At 48.2% G+C, this 19,483-nt stretch overlaps 1 protein-coding gene across 1 annotated transcript in view; it reads left to right on the top strand.

Moving 5' to 3' along the window:
* The window catches only part of LOC135378408 (neprilysin-1-like), an 87,319-nt gene extending 68,775 nt beyond the window's left edge, over positions 1-18,544 (top strand). Inside the window, exons 16-18 of the mRNA XM_064611438.1 lie at positions 10,618-10,722; positions 12,110-12,186; positions 17,470-18,544. Coding sequence (XP_064467508.1) covers positions 10,618-10,722; positions 12,110-12,186; positions 17,470-17,569 — 282 coding nt within the window. The 3' untranslated portion in view covers positions 17,570-18,544. The remainder of the gene's footprint in view (positions 1-10,617; positions 10,723-12,109; positions 12,187-17,469) is intronic.
* Positions 18,545-19,483: the final 939 nt, after the last annotated feature.

Here is a 19,483-nt window from a genome sequence, read left to right as displayed (position 1 = left end):
GGAGAAAAAATGGGGCCGCCACAACTCACTTGGGGGAATAAGTAACTTGAACCTTAGAACACTCCCTTTCGTAGTAAACCTTACACCCTCTGAAAGGGAGTTCCACTTTACTCCATTTCGCAAGAGTAATCATAACACCAGTTACAGGAATCATGCTGACGCCATGAGACAGGTTTATGCCAGTACCTCTGCAGATGCTTCGAAATCTTTTATGGAATTTTCGACTTTGAAATATGTCCGTATCCGCTTGTAAGCAATTCGAAGCCGAAGGTCAACTGCTCCGTCGTCAAAGTCGTCGCAGAAAAAGAGGAAGGGAAGTGTTGTGGTGCTTTACAAGAGGTAAGGGGGGGGGGGGTGCGATGCCTTCTAAGAGATTTGGGTAGTCCCACGGAACTACTCTCAAGAAAAGACATCCGAGCCTCCCTCAGCAACCTTCATTGAGAAACGCCCGCGAATGCGGTAAAGTACGGGATAAGTATTCGACATAATGTCTCAAAAGGTCGCATTTCACGATATGCACGCACGTGAGGGTGAAAGCTTAGCCAACTGAGAGTGTTAATACAAAACCATGACATACAAAAACCCTTGACATACAAAACATATAACAAAAATGATGCAACACATGGATGACTGCGCTGTAGTACACAAGTTTATAACTGGAAAGTCAGCGTACGAGGTGGAGGATGACGCCACATAACGGTTGTTGGTTAAAATTTGGACGACAAGATGGAGTTACACGGCAAATGCAGAAGGAAAGACGGAATAAGCGACTGAGGGGGGAGTGAAAACGGAGTAACAATGGGGAGCTACCCCCCAGCTACTCCTTTTTTTTTTCCCTCAGAGTGTAGGCACCATCACCGAATGCCACCATTCTCTCTCCCGATTTGTTAAATATCAGCCCAATCCGCCTATTTTGGGCACGTTATACAAAATGAAAAGTGTCCAAACAAGGCGGATCCACCCAGCCTTGGGTAGTAACGAAGTTACAAGGAACCTGTAACTGTAACTACACCGTTAAAACAGAACTGCACCTACACCGTTAAAACAGAACTGCACCACATAGCACACTCCTAGCCGGATGATATCATTCTGCCCTGATTTGTTCAAAACAGGGGCAGGCGCCTATCTGAGACATGCATAATGTGTTCCAGATAGGCGCCTCCTCCCACTTTCGACAAACCAGGACACTGAATGATATCGTTCGGAATCGAGTCAGACGGCAAAGCTAAGGCCGTTAGCGGAACGGCGGTTACTTCACCTGTTGTCCAACCGTCATTTCGAATGACATCGTTCTCTGCATTGATTTGTTGAAAATGGGGCAATTATGCAGTTCATAATTGCCACAAAAAGGCGTACGCCTCCTGCTTTTCAACAAGTCAGGGCAGAGAACGATGTCATTCGAACTGATGGTTAGACAATAGATGAAATAGCCGCCGTTCTGCTAAAGGCCTTACACTGTTAAAACTGAACTTCGCGACATAGCACGCTCCTAGCCAACCGTCGTTCCGAATTATATCATTATGTGTCATGATTCGTTCAAAACAGGGGAGGAGCCTATCTGGGACAAGCATTATGCGCCCCAGATAGGCACCTCCTCCCATTTTCAGCAAATGAGGACACAGAAGGATATCATTCGGAATGACGGCTGGCTAGGAGCGTGCTATGTGGTGAAGTTGTCTTTTAACAGTGTAGGTTTGACATCTGACTAGGGTATAACCATAGATTGAGTAGTTACCCGTCAAAAAGAACTCGTTACAAGTTAAGTTACCGTGTGCAAAATGTAACTAAGTTAATAACGAAGTTCCTCAGCCTGAAATGTAACTCGTAGTTACTGAGTTACTTAACAAAAAGAACGAGTTACTTCCAAGTTACTTCGGACACAAAATAACATTACGCAGGGGCAGCGTGCGTGAGCATTTGTGTTAGACCTTGAGTTGCCTGCGGAGGAGTGCAACACGCTTAGATCGTTTTCGTTTATGTCCAACAATAGGCATCTCCCTGTTTGTAAACAAATAACGTCATAGTGTTCGACGGCGCCACAAATTTGGTAGAATTGAACTACGCTCGACGCTAGAGGTGAACAAGGTCGCCCCTGAAAGCCACGGTCTTGAGGGGATTACGATATGGTCCCTTAAAGGGACGCGACCCTCGGTCCTGCTTTTCTTTCAATGGAAGGCAGCGAACAAGTGCCCGTTCGTGGAAACCAGCCCTCTCCTTCGGATTTGTTTCGGTTTCAGTGTGCCTACCAATGACGTTTCTCTGGTAGAGGTCTATTCGAACGCTTTGCATCTTACTCCCCGTGGGCGCACAATGGTTCAGCTTCATTTCAATGGCAGCGGTTCTTACTTCCTGAACAAATACTGCCATTGAGTGATTCAATGTCACGTTTTATGGCAAAAAATGCCATGAGGGAACCGGAGAGACAGCAAGAAAATATGTGGACGTGAGTGAAAAGCGTGTTAAAAGTAACTTGGAACTTAACTTAAGTTACTTTGGCAAAGTTACCTGAAAAAGCAACGAGTTCCTCTGAAAGTTACCACGGCGCAAAAGTACCGAGTTAAGTTACAAGTTACCAAAAAAAGGAACTTAGTTACAGTAACGAGTTACTTGTAACGAGTTACCTCGAACTCTGGGTATAACTGTGAAACGTATCTGTAACTGCGGTCAGGAACTGTAATACGTTCCTCCTGTCAGTTCTCTAGCGTCATTTTCGCGAGTCCTTGCTCTGCCATTTTTGCCAACCAGGAAATCCAGGAATTTTCTTCTCTCATACGTGGCCAGGATGATCTTAGACTATCTCCCTTGGTCTGAGACTGGCCCATAGGATATCCTTTGTTTATAGTACGGTGTTATAACTAACGCTTGCGCTGTACAAGTGCTAAAAGAACGCTTTTTTTTTACTTAGGTTTATTCAGGTTTTTAGAAGTGCAAATAACTTAGTTACTTTAATGTGGTAACTCTAGCTGTAAGTAGTTACATCTAAAAAGGAGTAGCTCTAGCTCAGTTGCTATTGTGCAGGCTTCCGTAACTCCCATCTCATTTGGAACAAGACCGGAGACCGGATGATATCTTTCTGAAGGACGATTCATTAATGGTAGTGTTATGTGGTGAAGTTCTGTGGTTGAATAATAATTGGGTGTTTACGTCGCAAGACAACTGAGATCATGAGCGACGCCACAGAAGTCGGTCTGTGGATTGCATTTGCCCACCTGAGGGTTCTTTAACGTACGATGAAAGCTCATCACACGGCACCCAGTATTTAACGTCCCTCGCGGAAGACGGCGTGTCTAAGCAACTTGTACACTGCTACCAAGTTGCTGGCGTCCTCGGCCGGGTTCGAGCCCGCGATCTCGGGATCAGAAGGCGAACACGCTACCGACTGAGCCACCGAGGCCGGTGTTCTGTGTTTTACAGTGTAGAAGCAGAAGCTTTGGAGGCGTCGCGACACGTCATCTCACGTAAAAATAAAAGACGTTTTTTTTTCTTCCTTTTTTTTTTTTTTTTGAACGATGCGAAGTTGCGTTCCAAGTTTTACAACGAAGATGGTGACAGAGGCGCAGAAAATCGGCACCGCGAAAATCGAAACTCCGCCACCACAGCACGTGTCACCGCCAGTGACGTAGCGCGAGAAAGGTCACGTGCTAACGGCACACCAATGGGAGCGCTGATGCCTCTGACGTCTGTGCTTCACTCGAGCGTGTGTTCGAGGCTTTGTATCTCGCGACATACGACACGTAAATGAATAGATAATCCTTTTACCCAGGAAAGGGTAACGGTAATGGTGACGGAAACCAGTGATTTATCCAGACTCCCCTACACCCCTGTAACACCCCGAAATGCTCAGTGACACCCCCTAACTTTTTCAGCTGTGTACCCCCTACAGGGGGTGCCCTTGCGATATGAGCTTTAGACATATGTCGATAATGATATGTTAAGCTGTAATGACATAACTATAATAGTGACCCCCCCACCCATTTCTTTCCACAGCCCTCCATGCTTGGGATTTTGGATAAACCACTGACGGAAACAGAAACGGTACATTACCGAAACGGGAGATGGTAACTATAACGGAAGCGGAAACGCATACCACGGCCCTCTATTACCGGAAACAGAAACGGAAACGAAAATTATCGTCCGGTATTGAATTCGGGTAATGGCTATTCCTGGTGTACGAGGACACTTGAGTGACGTCTGATTTAGTTTTTGTATTTTGTTGACTCCATTCCCATTAATGCTTGTGGAAACCTCAGTTCCCAGCCTCGGGGCGTCAGCCCGTCCGTTCCGCACGCGAAGGAACAAGCAGCACAACAGCTATTCAAACAAACAACATGGTTTATTGTACTTTTGACAGAACCAGACCTTCGGCTTGCATCCAGCAAAACCAACTGCCCCACTTCCCTTTTCGCCCCGCTTTTTAATCCATCAGGGAACGCTCCCACAGTCCCGACCGGTTCCCTCCGGTGTCGCTATCAGTCGGTGGAACCAGTGCGATGTGGTTGCCACACTCCCCCCCTCTAGCTTACACAGACATCAGGTCCTCGGGGAAGTCAAGTAGGATGTCTCCAGTGGTAAGAGGTGCCTGCGCTGTCTGAGGTGGGACGGGTGGTCGGGAGGGCCCCGACTCAGCAAGAAGTTCTGGTTTGAGACGCCTGATTGTGGCCAGGGCAGAATTTAGATCACCAGCGGTGCGGGCGGCCCCGGTACGAGCTTGATGAAGGGGTCCTCAGCAATCCTTGAATAAGGAGGTCGGGTAGCACCATCCCGGAGGCCCAGAGCATTCTCCACTGGAAAAGGAACCTCTCGTCCCAAGTTCAGGAACGCCGGGGTGAAGCCTGTTGATCTGTTGACCGTCGTCCGTGTAGCGAACGCCAGCTCAGCCAGGCGAAGATCCCAATCACGGTGGTGCTGACCAGTAAAAGCAACCAACATCATTTTCACGTTCCGATTAACACGTTCGTTACTGTTAGCCTGAGGGTGATACAGGGAAGTCTTCTTATGCTCAATGCCTAAGACAGCGCAAGAATCTGAGAACACCTTATTTGTAAAGTAGGTTGCGGTGTCGGTGATTAGCTGTGCGGGAAACCCAAACCGGCAAAAGGTGTCGAGTAGTCTTTCCCAGACTCTCTGGGATGTCAGTGTCCTGAGAGGAAACAGCACAACCCATTTAGTGATATGATCAGTAACCACCAACAAATACTGGTTACCTCTAGGACTACGGGGAAATGGTCCCATCACATCACAAGCCACTATCTACCAGGGTCTATTGCTTTGAACAGGCTGTAAGCGCCCAGGGGGTAAACCACCACGAGGTTTTGCTCTCTGGCATAGGAAACAAGTACGAACATACTTTGTTGCATCCTGCCTCCTTCCTGGCCATGTCGCAACACGACACAACTTTTCATAAGTTTTCCTGCCGCTGCTGTGACCTGCCGAGGCAGAGTCATGAAAGTAACGTATGAAAGACTTGCGTAACTTCCGTGCCACCACGACTCTGAACGGGGATGAGCCTTCGTCCTCATCCGCCTGGAGTACCGTAACTGTATCTGAACAGGATGCCATCCTCGCACAGCAGATAGGAGTCGTGCTGTCCGTCAGTCGTTCCGGTGTCCGCAGAGTCTTGCTCAGCTATCCACTGCGACACCCGCTGACAAAGTCCGTCCGCTCTCTGAGCGTCTAGGAGCTGCTCTCTGCTCACGACCGTGCCCCAAGACGAAGATACGTGTCGTGCCACCAGTGCTGTTTCCAGAAGTTGAGAAGGCGCCTCGGTGCCTCTCTCTTCCCCCTCCGGTAGAGGCGCACGGGAGAGCGTGTCTGCTACGACGTTCGTCGAGCCCCGCCTGTACTCCACGTTGAAGGAGTACCCTTGTAGCGTCAGGGTCCACCTGGCAAGTCGTCCAGGCGGGTTATCGAGTCGCTGCAGCCAAAAAAGTGCCTGGTGGTCAGTCTGGACAGTGAAGGTACTGCCGTCCAGGTAGAGGTCGAACTTCCTGAAAGCGAATATGATCGATAAGCATTCATTTTCCGTGACGGAGTAATTCCGTTCTGCCGGATTCAGCGTGCGACTTGCAAAAGCCACTGAACAAAGAATAGCGTCATGCTCCTGCAAGAGAACTGCGTCAACACCATAATCGCTTGCATCTGTTTGCACAACAAATGGTTTGTTGAGGTCGGGCAGATAAAGCCTAGCCGTATCAGCGATTGCTCGTGATAGAGCTCGAAATGATCGTTCCTGCTCTTCTCCCCAATTCTAGCGCGTGTCCTTGCGCAACAACTGGTTAAGCGGCTGCGTTAGCTCGGCACAATTAGGAATGAATTGTCTGTAAAAACCAACCATAGCTAGGAAGCGTTGCAAGACTTTGACGTTACCGGGAACCGGAAACTCCGTGATCGCCTCTAGCTTGTCGTCGTTAGGACGAAGGGTACCTCCGTCCACCACGAAGCCGAGAAGGCTGATCCTAGACGATGCCAACTGCACCTTGCGGGGGTTGATCGTTATGCCCACTTCGTTCATCCTTGCAAGGACGATTGAAAGGTGATCCAAGTGCTCCTGAAAATTTCTAGAAAACACTACGACATCATCCATGTATGCCATTGCGAAATTGTACTTCGCATCTCCCAACACTGTATCCATCAACCGCTGGAAACTGGCGGGTGAATTGGACAGACCGATAGGCATTCGTACAAATTCGAACAAACCTCTATGACACGTAAAGGCTATTTTTGGGACAACCTCCGGTGCAACTTGGATTTGCAAAAATCTTCTACTACAATCAAGCGTTGAAAACACAGTTGCGTTGCCCAGGGAATACAAGATTGACTCAATGGACGGGAAGGGGTAAGAGTCCCTTACAGTTACTGCGTTAAGTCGACGGTAGTTGACGCATAACCATGCCGTACATACCATCACGGTTCGGAGCCAGAACAACAGGAAAGGCCCAAGGGCTCTGGGACCTTTGAAGTGCACCGGTTTGGAGCATTTCGTCAAGTGCAGCGTCTAACAAGGCACGCTTATGAACACTCATTGTCGTGGATTACAACGCCATGGTCTAGCGTTACCGGTGTCTATGCTATGCTGTAACACAGACGACTTAGCCGGTTTTTCTGTAAAGATTCCGTCAAACTGCCGCAGTACTTGTTCAAGCTGACTGCGTTGCTCCTCGGGACCATGGAATGACCCCAGGACAGACCGCAGCCCAGACATTTCAACGGACGCTGCCACAGCTTGCTGTGCTGTGTTCCCGTGCTGCGGCGAAGCGGAAAAATCCTGACGAGCCGTGGTACACTTATCCTCCATTGGGCAGGTCCAGCACCAACTTCTGCCGGATGATGAAGTCTCTGCTCAGGATAACAGGAACTGCCAGGCCAGGAAGGTGCACGAAGCGCTGCCTTCGTCCTCTCCCATCAAAACGTATCCAGTGCACAACTGCAGCCTGTGCTGGAACGGAGTCATTGGAAGCAAGACGAAGAGTGACATCTGTAGATTGCAATTCCACATGCCGTGATACGCAATGTTCATAAACACTGTCCCCGATAAGGGAAAGCGTATAGCTCCCGTGTCGATAAGGGCGATGTAATCTCTACCCAAAATTCGGACGGCGGTGTTTGGTTCCTTATCCTCTGACAGAAAAAGCATCCCAAGCAGCACAATGTACCGAAAGTCGAGTGCAATAGGGGTGGACGGTATGTGTCTTATCAATGTTCTTTAGTTGCAAGAGCGTGTTCAAGGCCTTCCACCTACCCGTCCACCCCTATTGCACTCGACTTTCAGTACATTGTGCTGCTTGGGATGGAGCCAAAGCATCTCTTCGCGTTATCTTACCGCTTGGAAAGCTAGTTTTTGACTGATCAAGGCCACGGATAGTAACTGTTTGCTCGTTTTCTTCGCAACTTGCCGACGTCGTTGAGCGAGCATTCATGGACGCCGGCTGCGACCGTTTCCCGATGGCACATTACGGGTGTTTGGTCGTTGTCGCGGGCATTCCCGACGAAAATGGTCAGGGCTGCCGCAATTCCAACAGCCGTTGGGCGCTCGTGGCTGCGGGGGCGCAGGATGATGCCGCTCCCGCTGCCGTGGGGTTTCGCTAGCTGAAAGGCCAGGTTGACCGCGACTTCGGAGCGGGACGGGTTTTTAAGGCTCGTTCCTGCAGGGATCGTCCTCTGGTCATAGACTAATGGATCTAGGGCTCGGTGGGATGACTCCGCATTGTAGGAATTACGGGGATTGTCACCCAAACCTGTTGCATGCAGGCGTTCGACCGAGGCGGCTCCCGACCACGCGCAGCGCGGTTCCAATGCTAGCTCCGGGGGTGGAGGGGACCGGTATTCGAGCTGTGCCAGGAGGTCGCCTTGTATTGAACGAGCCTCCTGGGCCAACACCTCAAGGGTAGTGACGCGATGGGCTCTTAAGTAGGGCCGGAAGCGCGAGTGGCACTGACGGATAGCCCGTGCGACGCGTTGCTCTTCCGTAGCAGTGGGATCCGCTCTGCTATACAGATCTTGCTATGCCCGAACGAATTCAGATAAGCTTTCCTCAGGATGTTGAGTTCGCTGGTGTTATTCCTCTAGGACACGGTATTCGTAATCCGGGGGAAGAAATTCGTTTTTGAACCCCTTCTGGAAGTCCTGATGGGACTTAAACTCCGATTGCAACCGAAGCCAGCGGGCGGCATCTCCGACCAACGCAACCTGCAGGATGCGTTGGATTAGAACTTCGTCCGAAATTCCCATACCCGTCTGATAGGCGGTAAGGTCGTCCAGGAAATCGGCAACAGACTTCTTATCGGTGTAACCGGAGAAGGTAGACACCGGTAAGTTGAGTCGTAGAGGCGCTTGTGCCTGCGGCGGTGAAACCGACCCTGCATCCAGGCGTTGCACCACTAACGCACACAACTCCGTCATGCGTGACAGGAGTTCTGCCGTTGCAATGGCGTCAGACTGCGGCGTGGGCGCCTTCGCCTTGTCAGCCATCAGCTCCGAGGGCTCGTCCACCGTGTGGGAGCTGGAAAAACTCAAACAAAAACACAAAAACACACATGCAAGCACACACAAAAACAGACAGCAATGAACTACAAAGTACAACAACTACTGTACACTACGCAAGAACTACAAACAGTGCCGCGTGTTCCCCGCACGGAACAGACGAGCTCGGACTCCAAACGTTGGGCGCCAGTTGTGGAAACCTCAGTTCCCACAACTTCGGGGCATCAGCCCGTCCGTTCCGCACGCGAAGGAACAAGCAGCACAACAGAGATTCAAACAAGCAACATGGTTTAGGTTTATTGTGCTTTTGACATAACCAGACCTTCGGCTTCCATCCAGCAAAACCAACTGCCCCTCTTCCCTTTTCGCCCCGCTTTTTAATCCATCAGGGAACGCCCCCACAATCCCGACCGGTTCCCTCCGGTGTCGCTATCAGTCGGTGGAACCAGTGCGATGTGGTTGCCACACGCTCTAAATACTATGCGTGAGCATGGAAACAAAGCGCAATATTGAATCTCGAGAGTGCATCCCTCGCTTACCTACTCGTTGCAGCCCTCATAACTTCATGACATCAACACGTGAGAAACAGGCCCCACCCACTCTACTCCACCATAGTACGAGGATGACAGTCTACGATTTGTATTTATTTATTTCTCGTTTTTTTACTTTGTTTCATTTGACCGTGGCTCTGACAGTATTGGTTACAACTAGAGTGTCGGCCAATGAATGTAACATTGGATGCAGGTTACGCCCATTTTGAGTTGCTGGACCCGGAGTGGCTGATGACGGAAGACATCTTCCTACATTTTTAAGAATATCTTATACCTAAGACACACGGCCGCTCCAAAGGCCTCTTCACAAAAGGAGTGCCGAAAATCGCTCGTTGCGCCCGTTATCGTCTGGCAAGCGAACCCTCTGATAACGGCAAAATGGAATGCTGTTTTCATGGTTCGCTTATCAAACGATAACTAGAGCCACGTGCGATTTTCAGCACCCGTTTTGCAGAAAGGCCCTTAGAGCGTGCCGTGTGTCTTAGGTATGAAAAGATGCACGCATCCCAATGACGTAAAATTACTTTTGTAGTGTGTACGCGTGACACCGAAGCAACACTTGAGCAAAACAGGCTGCTGACAGAGCCGAACGAGCAGTCCTCCCGCAGCTCTGTAACAGTTTTTACAGTACCGGAAACGGTAAGGGAAACGTAACAGAAACGAAATTGAAAAGCTGGTATCAGAAACGGATAACAGAAACAAAAATATAGCAGTAACGCAAAATGGAAACGGTAACGAAAGTACGTCCGTTACCCTTCCCTGCTTTTACCTCAGTATTCTGTAGTGTAGCACAATGCGTACACGATGTAATGAACCACATCTATGCAAATGTCACAACCCCTCTAAGTTTGTAACTTGGACACAGTTATTGCTTTAAAAGCTATTTGTAGTCATACTTTTCGTTTATTATTTTTACTGTGTGTGCCCAATGATATCTCTCGCACATGGTGGAGAACACCGTGAACAGATTCTACGCTATAGGTGTCCATTGGGTACATAAATGAACAGTTCCGATTCGTTCGGCACCGTTGGTCCGGCAGAACATTACGTTTATTTAGCATTAAGAGGAACAGTTCTATATTTGTAGGCTCACCAGATTGCCCAGCGGCATAAAGAAAACAAGCCAGTTAGGACATTGCCAGGCCTGAAGAAATACTCCGCTGAACAGATGTTCTTCATTGCTATGGCCCAGGTAATGTGCGGGATATGTTGATAAGGGTCTGCTGTTTTGGTTGGGTCGCGGTGCTGCCTACTTCCGTCTTTCGACGGCACACGGAATTCGGAGGACGTTTCGTACATACATAAATAAGACCACTACGTGTATGTCGCAATTAATCCCAACCCTTTGGAGCCCGTGACAAGCCGCCACCTAACATCATAAGGTCCACAACTTGCCAACCGTTCCTGGAATACAAAGTGGCTGCAGTTTTTAATTCAACAGAACCCCCCTGTTTCGCTCTTTCTGTTCTATTATTCATGTACATTCACGCGTGGGTCATTGTAGAAAGGTATGTGTAATGGGGGAGGTGTCGTTCTGGATGAGTGTAATAGCTCCATGAATTCATACGGGTGCCTGGTTAGAACGGTATGAAGTGAGAGGAGTTGAGGAGCTCAGTAGTTCAGGAGCGCCCAGCGTCCTCTGCTTGATACGTATACAGGGTGCCCCACCGAAAAAGGGTCAGGGGTTAAAGAAAAAACGGAGTGCTCTACACAAATGCAACCAACTGTACGTGCTTGGCAGTTGTGTGGTTTATCCAAAAATATTTTTTTCATCGCTCCTTGTCAATTAATTAGCGGTAATTAATTTTCTAACTTTTTCATTATCGGTTTTAGCTCTCAGATGTCAATGAGGAAGTTGTAGTACATGCCGAAAAAGACGCAACTGAAGGGTTCGAGGTTGCTATGGCTTGTGGTTTCGTTTTCTCCTGGGTTTAAAAATTGGTTTTAGTAGCCGCGCGCACCACAGAGCGCTCCCCATAATTCGGCGCCCGCGCGGGACGATTGCGGTGCGCTCTGATAGGTGTGCCGTGAAACAGGTGAAATATCTTCCTCTTGTGTGACGTGGCCCAAGGATGGTCTCCAAGCGCCAATCTCAAGGTCAATGTACGCCGGTGGGCGTTGGAATCGTCGCGTGCGGGTGCCAGATTGTGGGTAGCGATCTGCGGTCCGCCCGGCATCTGAAACCAACTTTTAAACCCGGGAAAAAACGAAACCACAAGCCACAGCGACCTCGAACCCCTTCAGTTTTGTCTTTTTCGACATGTACTACAACTTCCTCATTGACATCTGAGAGCTAAAATCGATAATTAAAAAGTTAGAAAATTAATTATCTCTAATTAATTGACAAGGGGCAATGAAAAAAATATTTTGGATAGACCACACAACTGCCAAGCACGTACAGTTGGTTCCATTTGTGTAGAGCACCCCGTTTTTTTTTAGCCCCTGACCCTTTTTCGGTGTAGCACCCTGTATGTGCTCATGGCAGATAGAGAGAGAGCTCAGAGCTCAGCTAGAGAGAGAGAGAGGGACAGTCTCTTTTATTTCTGTCCTTTTTCACTTGTATTCCATGTGCATTTCAGACGTGGTGTACGAACACACGAACCGAAAAGCTGAGGGAGCTGATACAGTACGACGATCACAGTCCTGCCAAATATCGGTAGAGTATTCTACGCCTTGTCCGTCTTCGCTACTGCTTTGTCATTCTGTCATATTGTGACTGTCAGGAGCGATGATCTATCATCATGCTACAGTTTGTACATGTTTTGCCTTGGCCGCTTATAATATGGTCTAGTTTTATATGTAAGCAACAAGACATTTGTATTTGGCGACATGCGCCACAAGGCAGTGCAGCCGATAATTTTTACCATTAGAGGTGCTATTCTCGTGGAAATTCACCAAGATGGCAATTTACACGGTTCTTTTATATGACTTATCAATGGAGCACAAGAGGCAACAATATACTCGAGAGTAAGGAGCTAAGCGAAACCTTTGTAAGTTCGGCATGCCAATACGACAATACATACAGGGTGTCCCACCGAAAAAGGGCCAGGGGCTAAAAAAAAGACGGAGTGCTGGACACAAACGGAACCAATTGAACGTGTTTGGCAGTTGTGTGGTCTATCCAAAAATATTTTTTTCATCGCCCCTTGTTAATTAATTAGCGGTAATTAATTTTCTAACTTTTCAATTATGAAAGCTACGAAGTTGTCTCAATGAGAACATCTGATCTCTTCGGTCGCCTGATACCAAAGCCGTTTTCAGAACAAAAATCCGTTCGATAGATCGTTCACAAAAAATTCGTGAAGGAACACCATTTTTTTCTTTATTTTGTTCGTTGCGCATCTCTAGAGGCGCGTCTTTCCTTCACCCCCAAAAAACGAGACGACGAAAGAGCACACTATCGCCTCTTGCGTCCTGGAAAAAGATTAAAAGAAAACAGAAATAGCAACCCAAGATAAGGGCAGTTGCGATAGAGTCACCCCATACATTTCTTTTTGTTTTGTTTCCGCAAGTTAAAACTCATCTTCGACGCATGAGGCGGCACTGTGCTCCTTCCCCCTCTCCCGTTGGGAATGAAGGAAATACGCGTCTTCGAGGATGCGCAATGAACAAAAAAAAAAAAAAAAACGTCTCGTGTTCACATTCTCTTATCATTAAACCTCGGCGGCCTTTACTGTCAGCTTCGACTTGCCTGCTCTCTTGTTGCTGAACCCTGGGGTTACAGTGTAACAGGTTATGGGCCCAGCACGCTTCCACTGCGTTCGAGTACAAATGTCTTACTGGCTGACGGCGTAACCACGGGTACTTGCCTTGCTGATGCAGTGCTAGTCGTCGTGACGTCCTGGGCCCATAACCTGTGGAGTGCGTTTTCGTCGGGTACCCAGAGGGTGTAAAAGGTTATAAGCTCTGGGATAAGGAAAACAACAGGTTCTTCGTCAGTCGCGACGTAGTTTTTGACGAGAACAGCTTTCCATACCGAAACGCCCACCCAGTCGACAAGCTGGAAACTACGCACGGAAGGGTTCCGGACAGCATGACCAAGGTATCGCATTGAGCTTTGACGACCTGGTCGACGAAAACGAACCGGAGGACACGCCAAAAGGGGGCGACGTGGATCCCTCGGATGACTACCCCGAAGCAGTAAGTTCCGGACGTGAACAGCCAGTGCAGGATGCCGCACCCCTACTCAGGCGTTCCGAGAGGTTAGCCTCCAAGCCAAGGCCGAACTACCCGTGTTGTGTCGTTAAAAGGACAGATTTTCCCCCCGACCCCAAGACTGTAGAAGAAGCGCATTCAGCGCCAGACGGACACAAATGGCGAGAGGCAATACAGGAGGAGCTGACCAACTTGAAGAGAAATGGCACTTGGGAGATAGTTCCTCGGCCCGCAGGTCGCCGTGTTGTGAAATGCAAATGGGTACTCCGCAAGAAGTAAAAGCAAAACGGCGATCTAGAGAGGTACAAGGCCCGTTTGGTTGCTTGAGGGTATTCCCAGGTGGAAGGGATTGACTTCAAGGAGACTTTCTCGCCGGTGATAAAGCTGAAGTCACTTCGTATAGTACTGGCACTTGCTGTCGAGAGAAGCTGGCCGGTTCATCAAATCGACATCACAGCTGCTTATCTCAATGGGTCACTAGAAGAAACTATCTTCATGGAACAACCAGCTTTGTTCCATGAGGGAAGCAGGGATGACGTCTGCCTATTAAAGAAGAGCCTCTACGGTCTGCGGCAGTCCGGAAGACAATGGAACGTGAGGCTTGACGAATTTCTAAAGAGGGATGGTTTGACGAGGTCGAAGGCAGACCCGTGCGTCTATTTCGACAACGAAAGAGGCATCATCGTTGGTGTCTACGTGGACGACATCCTTATTGCTGCGAAAAGTGAAGAGGGCATAAACACGTTCAAGGGAAGCATAGGAGCTGAATTCGAGGTCAAGGATCTCGGGGAAGCGCATCATATTCTCTCTATGGGGATCCGACGTCATGGTGATGGGAGCTTGACTCTGGATGAGACTAGGTATGCCGAAGAGATTGTGGACCTCTTTGGAATGAGAGACTCAAGGGGAGCCTCCACACCACTGGATCCAGGGATGAAGTTACAGAGAGCATCTCAAGAGGCCCATCCTTCAGAAGACTTGTCCCTCAAGTACCGTCAAGCAGTAGGTGGCTTGCTTTACCTTGCGGGAGGCACGAGACCGGACCTGGCTTCCTCTGCTTCCTACTTAAGTCAATTTAGCGAACACCCTACAACAGAGCACTGGAATGGAGCAAAGCACGTCCTACGGTACGTCAAGCAGAAAAAGAGTATGCCTTGACGTACACGAAGACAGGGAAAGTCGTGCAGGCCTTCAGTGACTCAGATTGGGCGAGCAACAAGGTTGATAGGCGCTCTTTTAGTGGCTACACGTTCATTTTTGCGGGCGCGGCGATCTCCTGGAGCAGCAGGAAGCAAAAATCAACTGCACTATCCACTGTGGAGGCCGAGTATCTGGCGATGTGCGAAGCGGCCAAAGAAGTGTTGTGGCTTCAACATTTTGCTCAGGAGCTCGGTGCACTTCAATTCGTCCAGGAACCGCATCTACTACACGTTGACAATCAAGGCGCCATCGCAGTAGCGACCAATCAGGTAACGTCTGAGCGGAACAAACACATCGAGCTGCGGCATTTCTTCCTTCGGGAAAAGGTCGAAGAAGGGAAAATACAGTTGCAGTACGTCAGGACATCGGAGAATACAGCAGATATTCCGACGAAGGCTTTAAACGGGGAGAGGACTCGTAGACTATGCGACTCCCTGGGCCTTCGAAAAGGCGTGTAGACATCATCTCGAGGGGGAGTGTTAAAGATGGACAATATGTTGTCTACTTTCAGTTTCGTTTTGTGTTCACGCGCTTCTACCGCATACCACCGCACGTCTCGTGTTCACATTCTCTTATCATTAAACCTCGGCGGCCTTTACCGTCAGCTTCGACTTGCCTGCTCTCTTGTTGCTGAACCCTGGGGTTACAGTGTAACAGTTCCTTCACGATTTTTTTGTGAACGATCTATCGAACGGATTTTTGTTCTGAAAACGGCTTTGGTATCAGGCGACCGAAGAGATCAGATGTTCTCATTGAGACAACTTCGTAGCTTTTATAATTGAAAAGTTAGAAAATTAACTACCGCTAATTAATTAACAAGGGGCGATGAAAAAATATTTTTGGATAGACCACACTACTGCTCAACACGTACAATTGGTTCCATTTGTGTCCAGCACTCCGTCTTTTTTTTAGCCCCTGGCCCTTTTTCGGTGGGGCACCCTGTATAGTGATGTTCACCAAGGAAGGCTTTCGTCCTGAAGCTTGACGTAGTGCTAAGAAAATGGCAGACCTAGATTCTAAACTAATATGATCAATTTCACTGGAAATAAAACCATATTGAAACGTTCAGTAATCGCTCAAACGAAACGCCTATCATCAGGGTAGGCTATTGCTTATTGTGCAAAGCAGCCGAACGCGTGACAGGTGGCACAAGAATGACGTTCCATATGAGCCTTCTGGAAAATTGATTGCGAAAGTATTTTGTTAGGTTCATATTTGCTCAGCCACCAACGACTTCCGACTGCCATCAGGAAGAATAGCCACCGGTGCGAAACTGCAGCGGAGCAAAATTGATTCATTGAATTGAATTGAATTGAATTCATTCATTGAATACGTACAAAGTATTCAATGAACTGACCTTCTGTCGTAGTTTTGACTGAGAGCCATATCATACTGCGTTAACGCCAACAAATTTGTCTTCCTTTTACAGAGCAAAAGTTGCTCTTCCAAGAATAAACGTTAGTGACGGCTCCTAACACCACGTAACCATGCAGTTAACCACGAGAGGATATCGCAAACGAAACCCCCATTACTTGCAATGAAGCGAAGCCGCTGCTAAGGCACGGAACAGTGGGAATAATCGGTGTTCAGTATTTCACGTGCAGGTTCTCGTGCGTAAAACATGCGTCTCGCCTATGGAGTAGGAGTACGTCCACAGCATTATAGTGATTTTCGAGCCCTTTCTTTTCGTACCAGTTTCCTTTGTAGTACAATCTCCTCTACAACTCCCTCTTGGAACTCTAAGGTATTCCAAAAGCCAATTCTTGTTACCATCTTGGGGTAACTTCGCCAATAATCCTGGTGGTTACCGTGGTACAGGGAGCATCCGAATGAAGACTTCTGAGGGATGCTCGAATGTTTTCTGTGGTGGGTATTTCTCTCGGACTACCCAATCTTAGAGTAAGAGGGTAAGCACACCCCTCCCTGTCCAGTACCACTATCACCTCTCCCCCCCCCTCTTTCACCCTCGCCTCTTCTCCCCCGCCTGGGTGCACCGAGCCACCAGTACAGAGAAGGCTGACCGCACCTTTCCCCTACATCCCCCCCTCCCTTGTTACCATTGATATGCACGGATGCGCAACATTCCCCAAGGACGTGGGTCGGTTTCGTTAATACCATATTTAAATGTATACGATATATACAAAGAAAAGGAACACGAATCTCACTGATACCAAACCATTGCATCATGCGCACGATTTATTTCAATTACTGGTCGATGGCAGTACATGCACTGCGGAACATAGGAATACACGTAGATACCCCAAGAAGCCACTTCCAGCCCATCGTTCATGACGTTGAGGTAATTAGCCTCAGGGGGTTAATCGCTTACAGGTCTAACGAGGAAGGGAAATTCATGAAAACTGGCAGGTGACACAGTGCTCGTGATGTATAAGTTGCGCGCCCTTCACGTATCACGCGAAAAGCGCCGTGCACGTTCGGTATCACGTGCCCTTCTTGACGTGAGCCGCGCCCCTCGTTAGACTGCAAGAGGTTGGTTAGTTTTCACGAGAACCTCGAGATCGTTAAGCTCCTGCTTTCCCTCCTTCCTCTTATTTAATTTTCTCTGCTTTGTTTCCTCCCGCAGAGTGAATGTTCCCGTGGCAAATTTTGGGGAGTTCGCCAAGGCATTCAACTGCCCCGAAGATTCCCCGATGAATCCAAAGCATAAGTGCATCCTGTGGTGACCACACGACAGAGTCAAGAAACAGACACCATCGTCTAAGCACGTCAACTACCGACAAATTGCCGCCGTGTTCTTGGCGAGCGGCGTAGAGGCAGGAAAGTGTCCCTAGTCACCTATCGAACACAAAATTTTCACGTTTCGCGCAAGTACTGCTTGCCGGAACGATTATGCAACCTCATGACTCCAACGTGTGCCTTGTGTGTCGACATGAAGTCGGCGATAGAGCTTTCGCGAAACGATTGCTGTCACATCGCACGTCGACAGAACCTAAAGAAAACCGGGATCGAGACCGGTGGGATACTTCAATATGTGTTTAAAGAGCGTCTAGACACTGAACACGGCATTGAGGTGCACATCTTGCTCCGTTTAGGACTGTAATACCAGTTGTTTTCGTGTAAAACGACTTTTTTTTTTTTTTTTCATTCGATGTTAGCATCAAACAGCGTCTGTGGCTATGGGCAGTATGCCGACGTGGACAGATGTAGAAAAGAAAACTGAAAAAGTGGGAGAGCGGCGTGGGATAGTATGCGTCCTGGGTTGACTTCACTGGGTACTAGCTGTATCGACATCCGTCTGGAAAATCGCAAGACCCTGGAAAATCTCAGGCAGCCCATCCGGTAGTAAGATTCAACGTTACCACTGTCCAGTTTCAGCATCACCTTGGAACTACCACCAAGTTGAGGATGCTGTTCTCCAACTAGAGAGAACTGACATGTTTCAGAAAGAAGACGATGGACTCCCACTGAATACTTTAGGATTACCTGCGACGTGACGTCAAACGCTCTTTCTTATACTTTTGCGAAGGCGGTGACATGAAGCAAAAGAACAGACACAAGGACTACCGTATCCTTCAAACTTGATTTCCTTAACATCACACAGAAATGATGAATAATACACAATACAGTCCTTCCACGTACACTGCAATGTAATTATCTTCCCTCCTTTCTATTGGCTGGTATAAATTTTAATTTTTCAACGCGTTATCCGGACCACCCTGAATTGGCGGTAAGAGACACCTATTTTTCAGTGAGAGCTGCCGTAGCCTTGCTGATACATTCTTGTTCTTGCTGTTTTATCATCGTCGTTTCAACAACGCGTACGTGTACGTGTGGCTCAAGTGTAAGCCTTTCCATCTGCGCACAGTTTCCGTGTTTTTGTGCATTGGTTCGCAACCGGACAGAAGTGTACATCCGCCACTAAATGGGAACCGAGCACATCTCCGTTTTGAAGCTTTCCCTGGTGCTCTCTCAGTCCCTCATTCAAGCACCTCCCCGTTGCTCCTCACTCTAAAAACAGAGCTTCACCGCATAACACGTTCCTAGCCAATCATCATCCCGAATGAAAACGTTCCCTCCCTTCATTTGATGAAAAAGGGGGCGTACCCTATCTCTGTGACAATTATGAACTGCATAGGTGTCACAAAAAAGGCGTACGCCTCCCGTTTTCAACAAATCTGGGGAAAGAACAATGTTCCTGGGTTTGACGGTTGGATAGGAGTGTGCTATGTTGTGAAGTTCATTTTTAAGAGTGCTGTATATGCCCTCCTACATGGAAGCGGAATAGAGTAAACTACCTCTTCAGTACATTCAACTACCTTGTTTCTGTGTCTAACGTCGCAGGTTGGAGATTCTTGTTTGTCTACGTTTTTGGGTATCGAACAACAACATCTTTATTTTGAGATACTCTACCCCATTGCTGGTGGTGATGTGGGGAGTGAAATAATGAACCCATTCACAATAGGGATGGAAGTGATTTAAACCAGCCTCACGTATTCGACCATGAAGTACGATGACAATCCATGAATAAATACGCAGGTATACAGGGTGTCCCAGCTAAATGTGACCATGTTTTTAAAGGTATATCTATCACTTTTTACGAGATGAAATCAATTGCAATATAGCATATGCTGAAGGGC

This window comes from Ornithodoros turicata, chromosome 1 (assembly GCF_037126465.1).
Source record: "Ornithodoros turicata isolate Travis chromosome 1, ASM3712646v1, whole genome shotgun sequence".
NCBI classification, from domain to species: domain Eukaryota; kingdom Metazoa; phylum Arthropoda; class Arachnida; order Ixodida; family Argasidae; genus Ornithodoros; species Ornithodoros turicata.
Note: the sequence above shows the minus strand (reverse complement) of the source record. Positions and strands in the feature narration are given on the sequence as shown.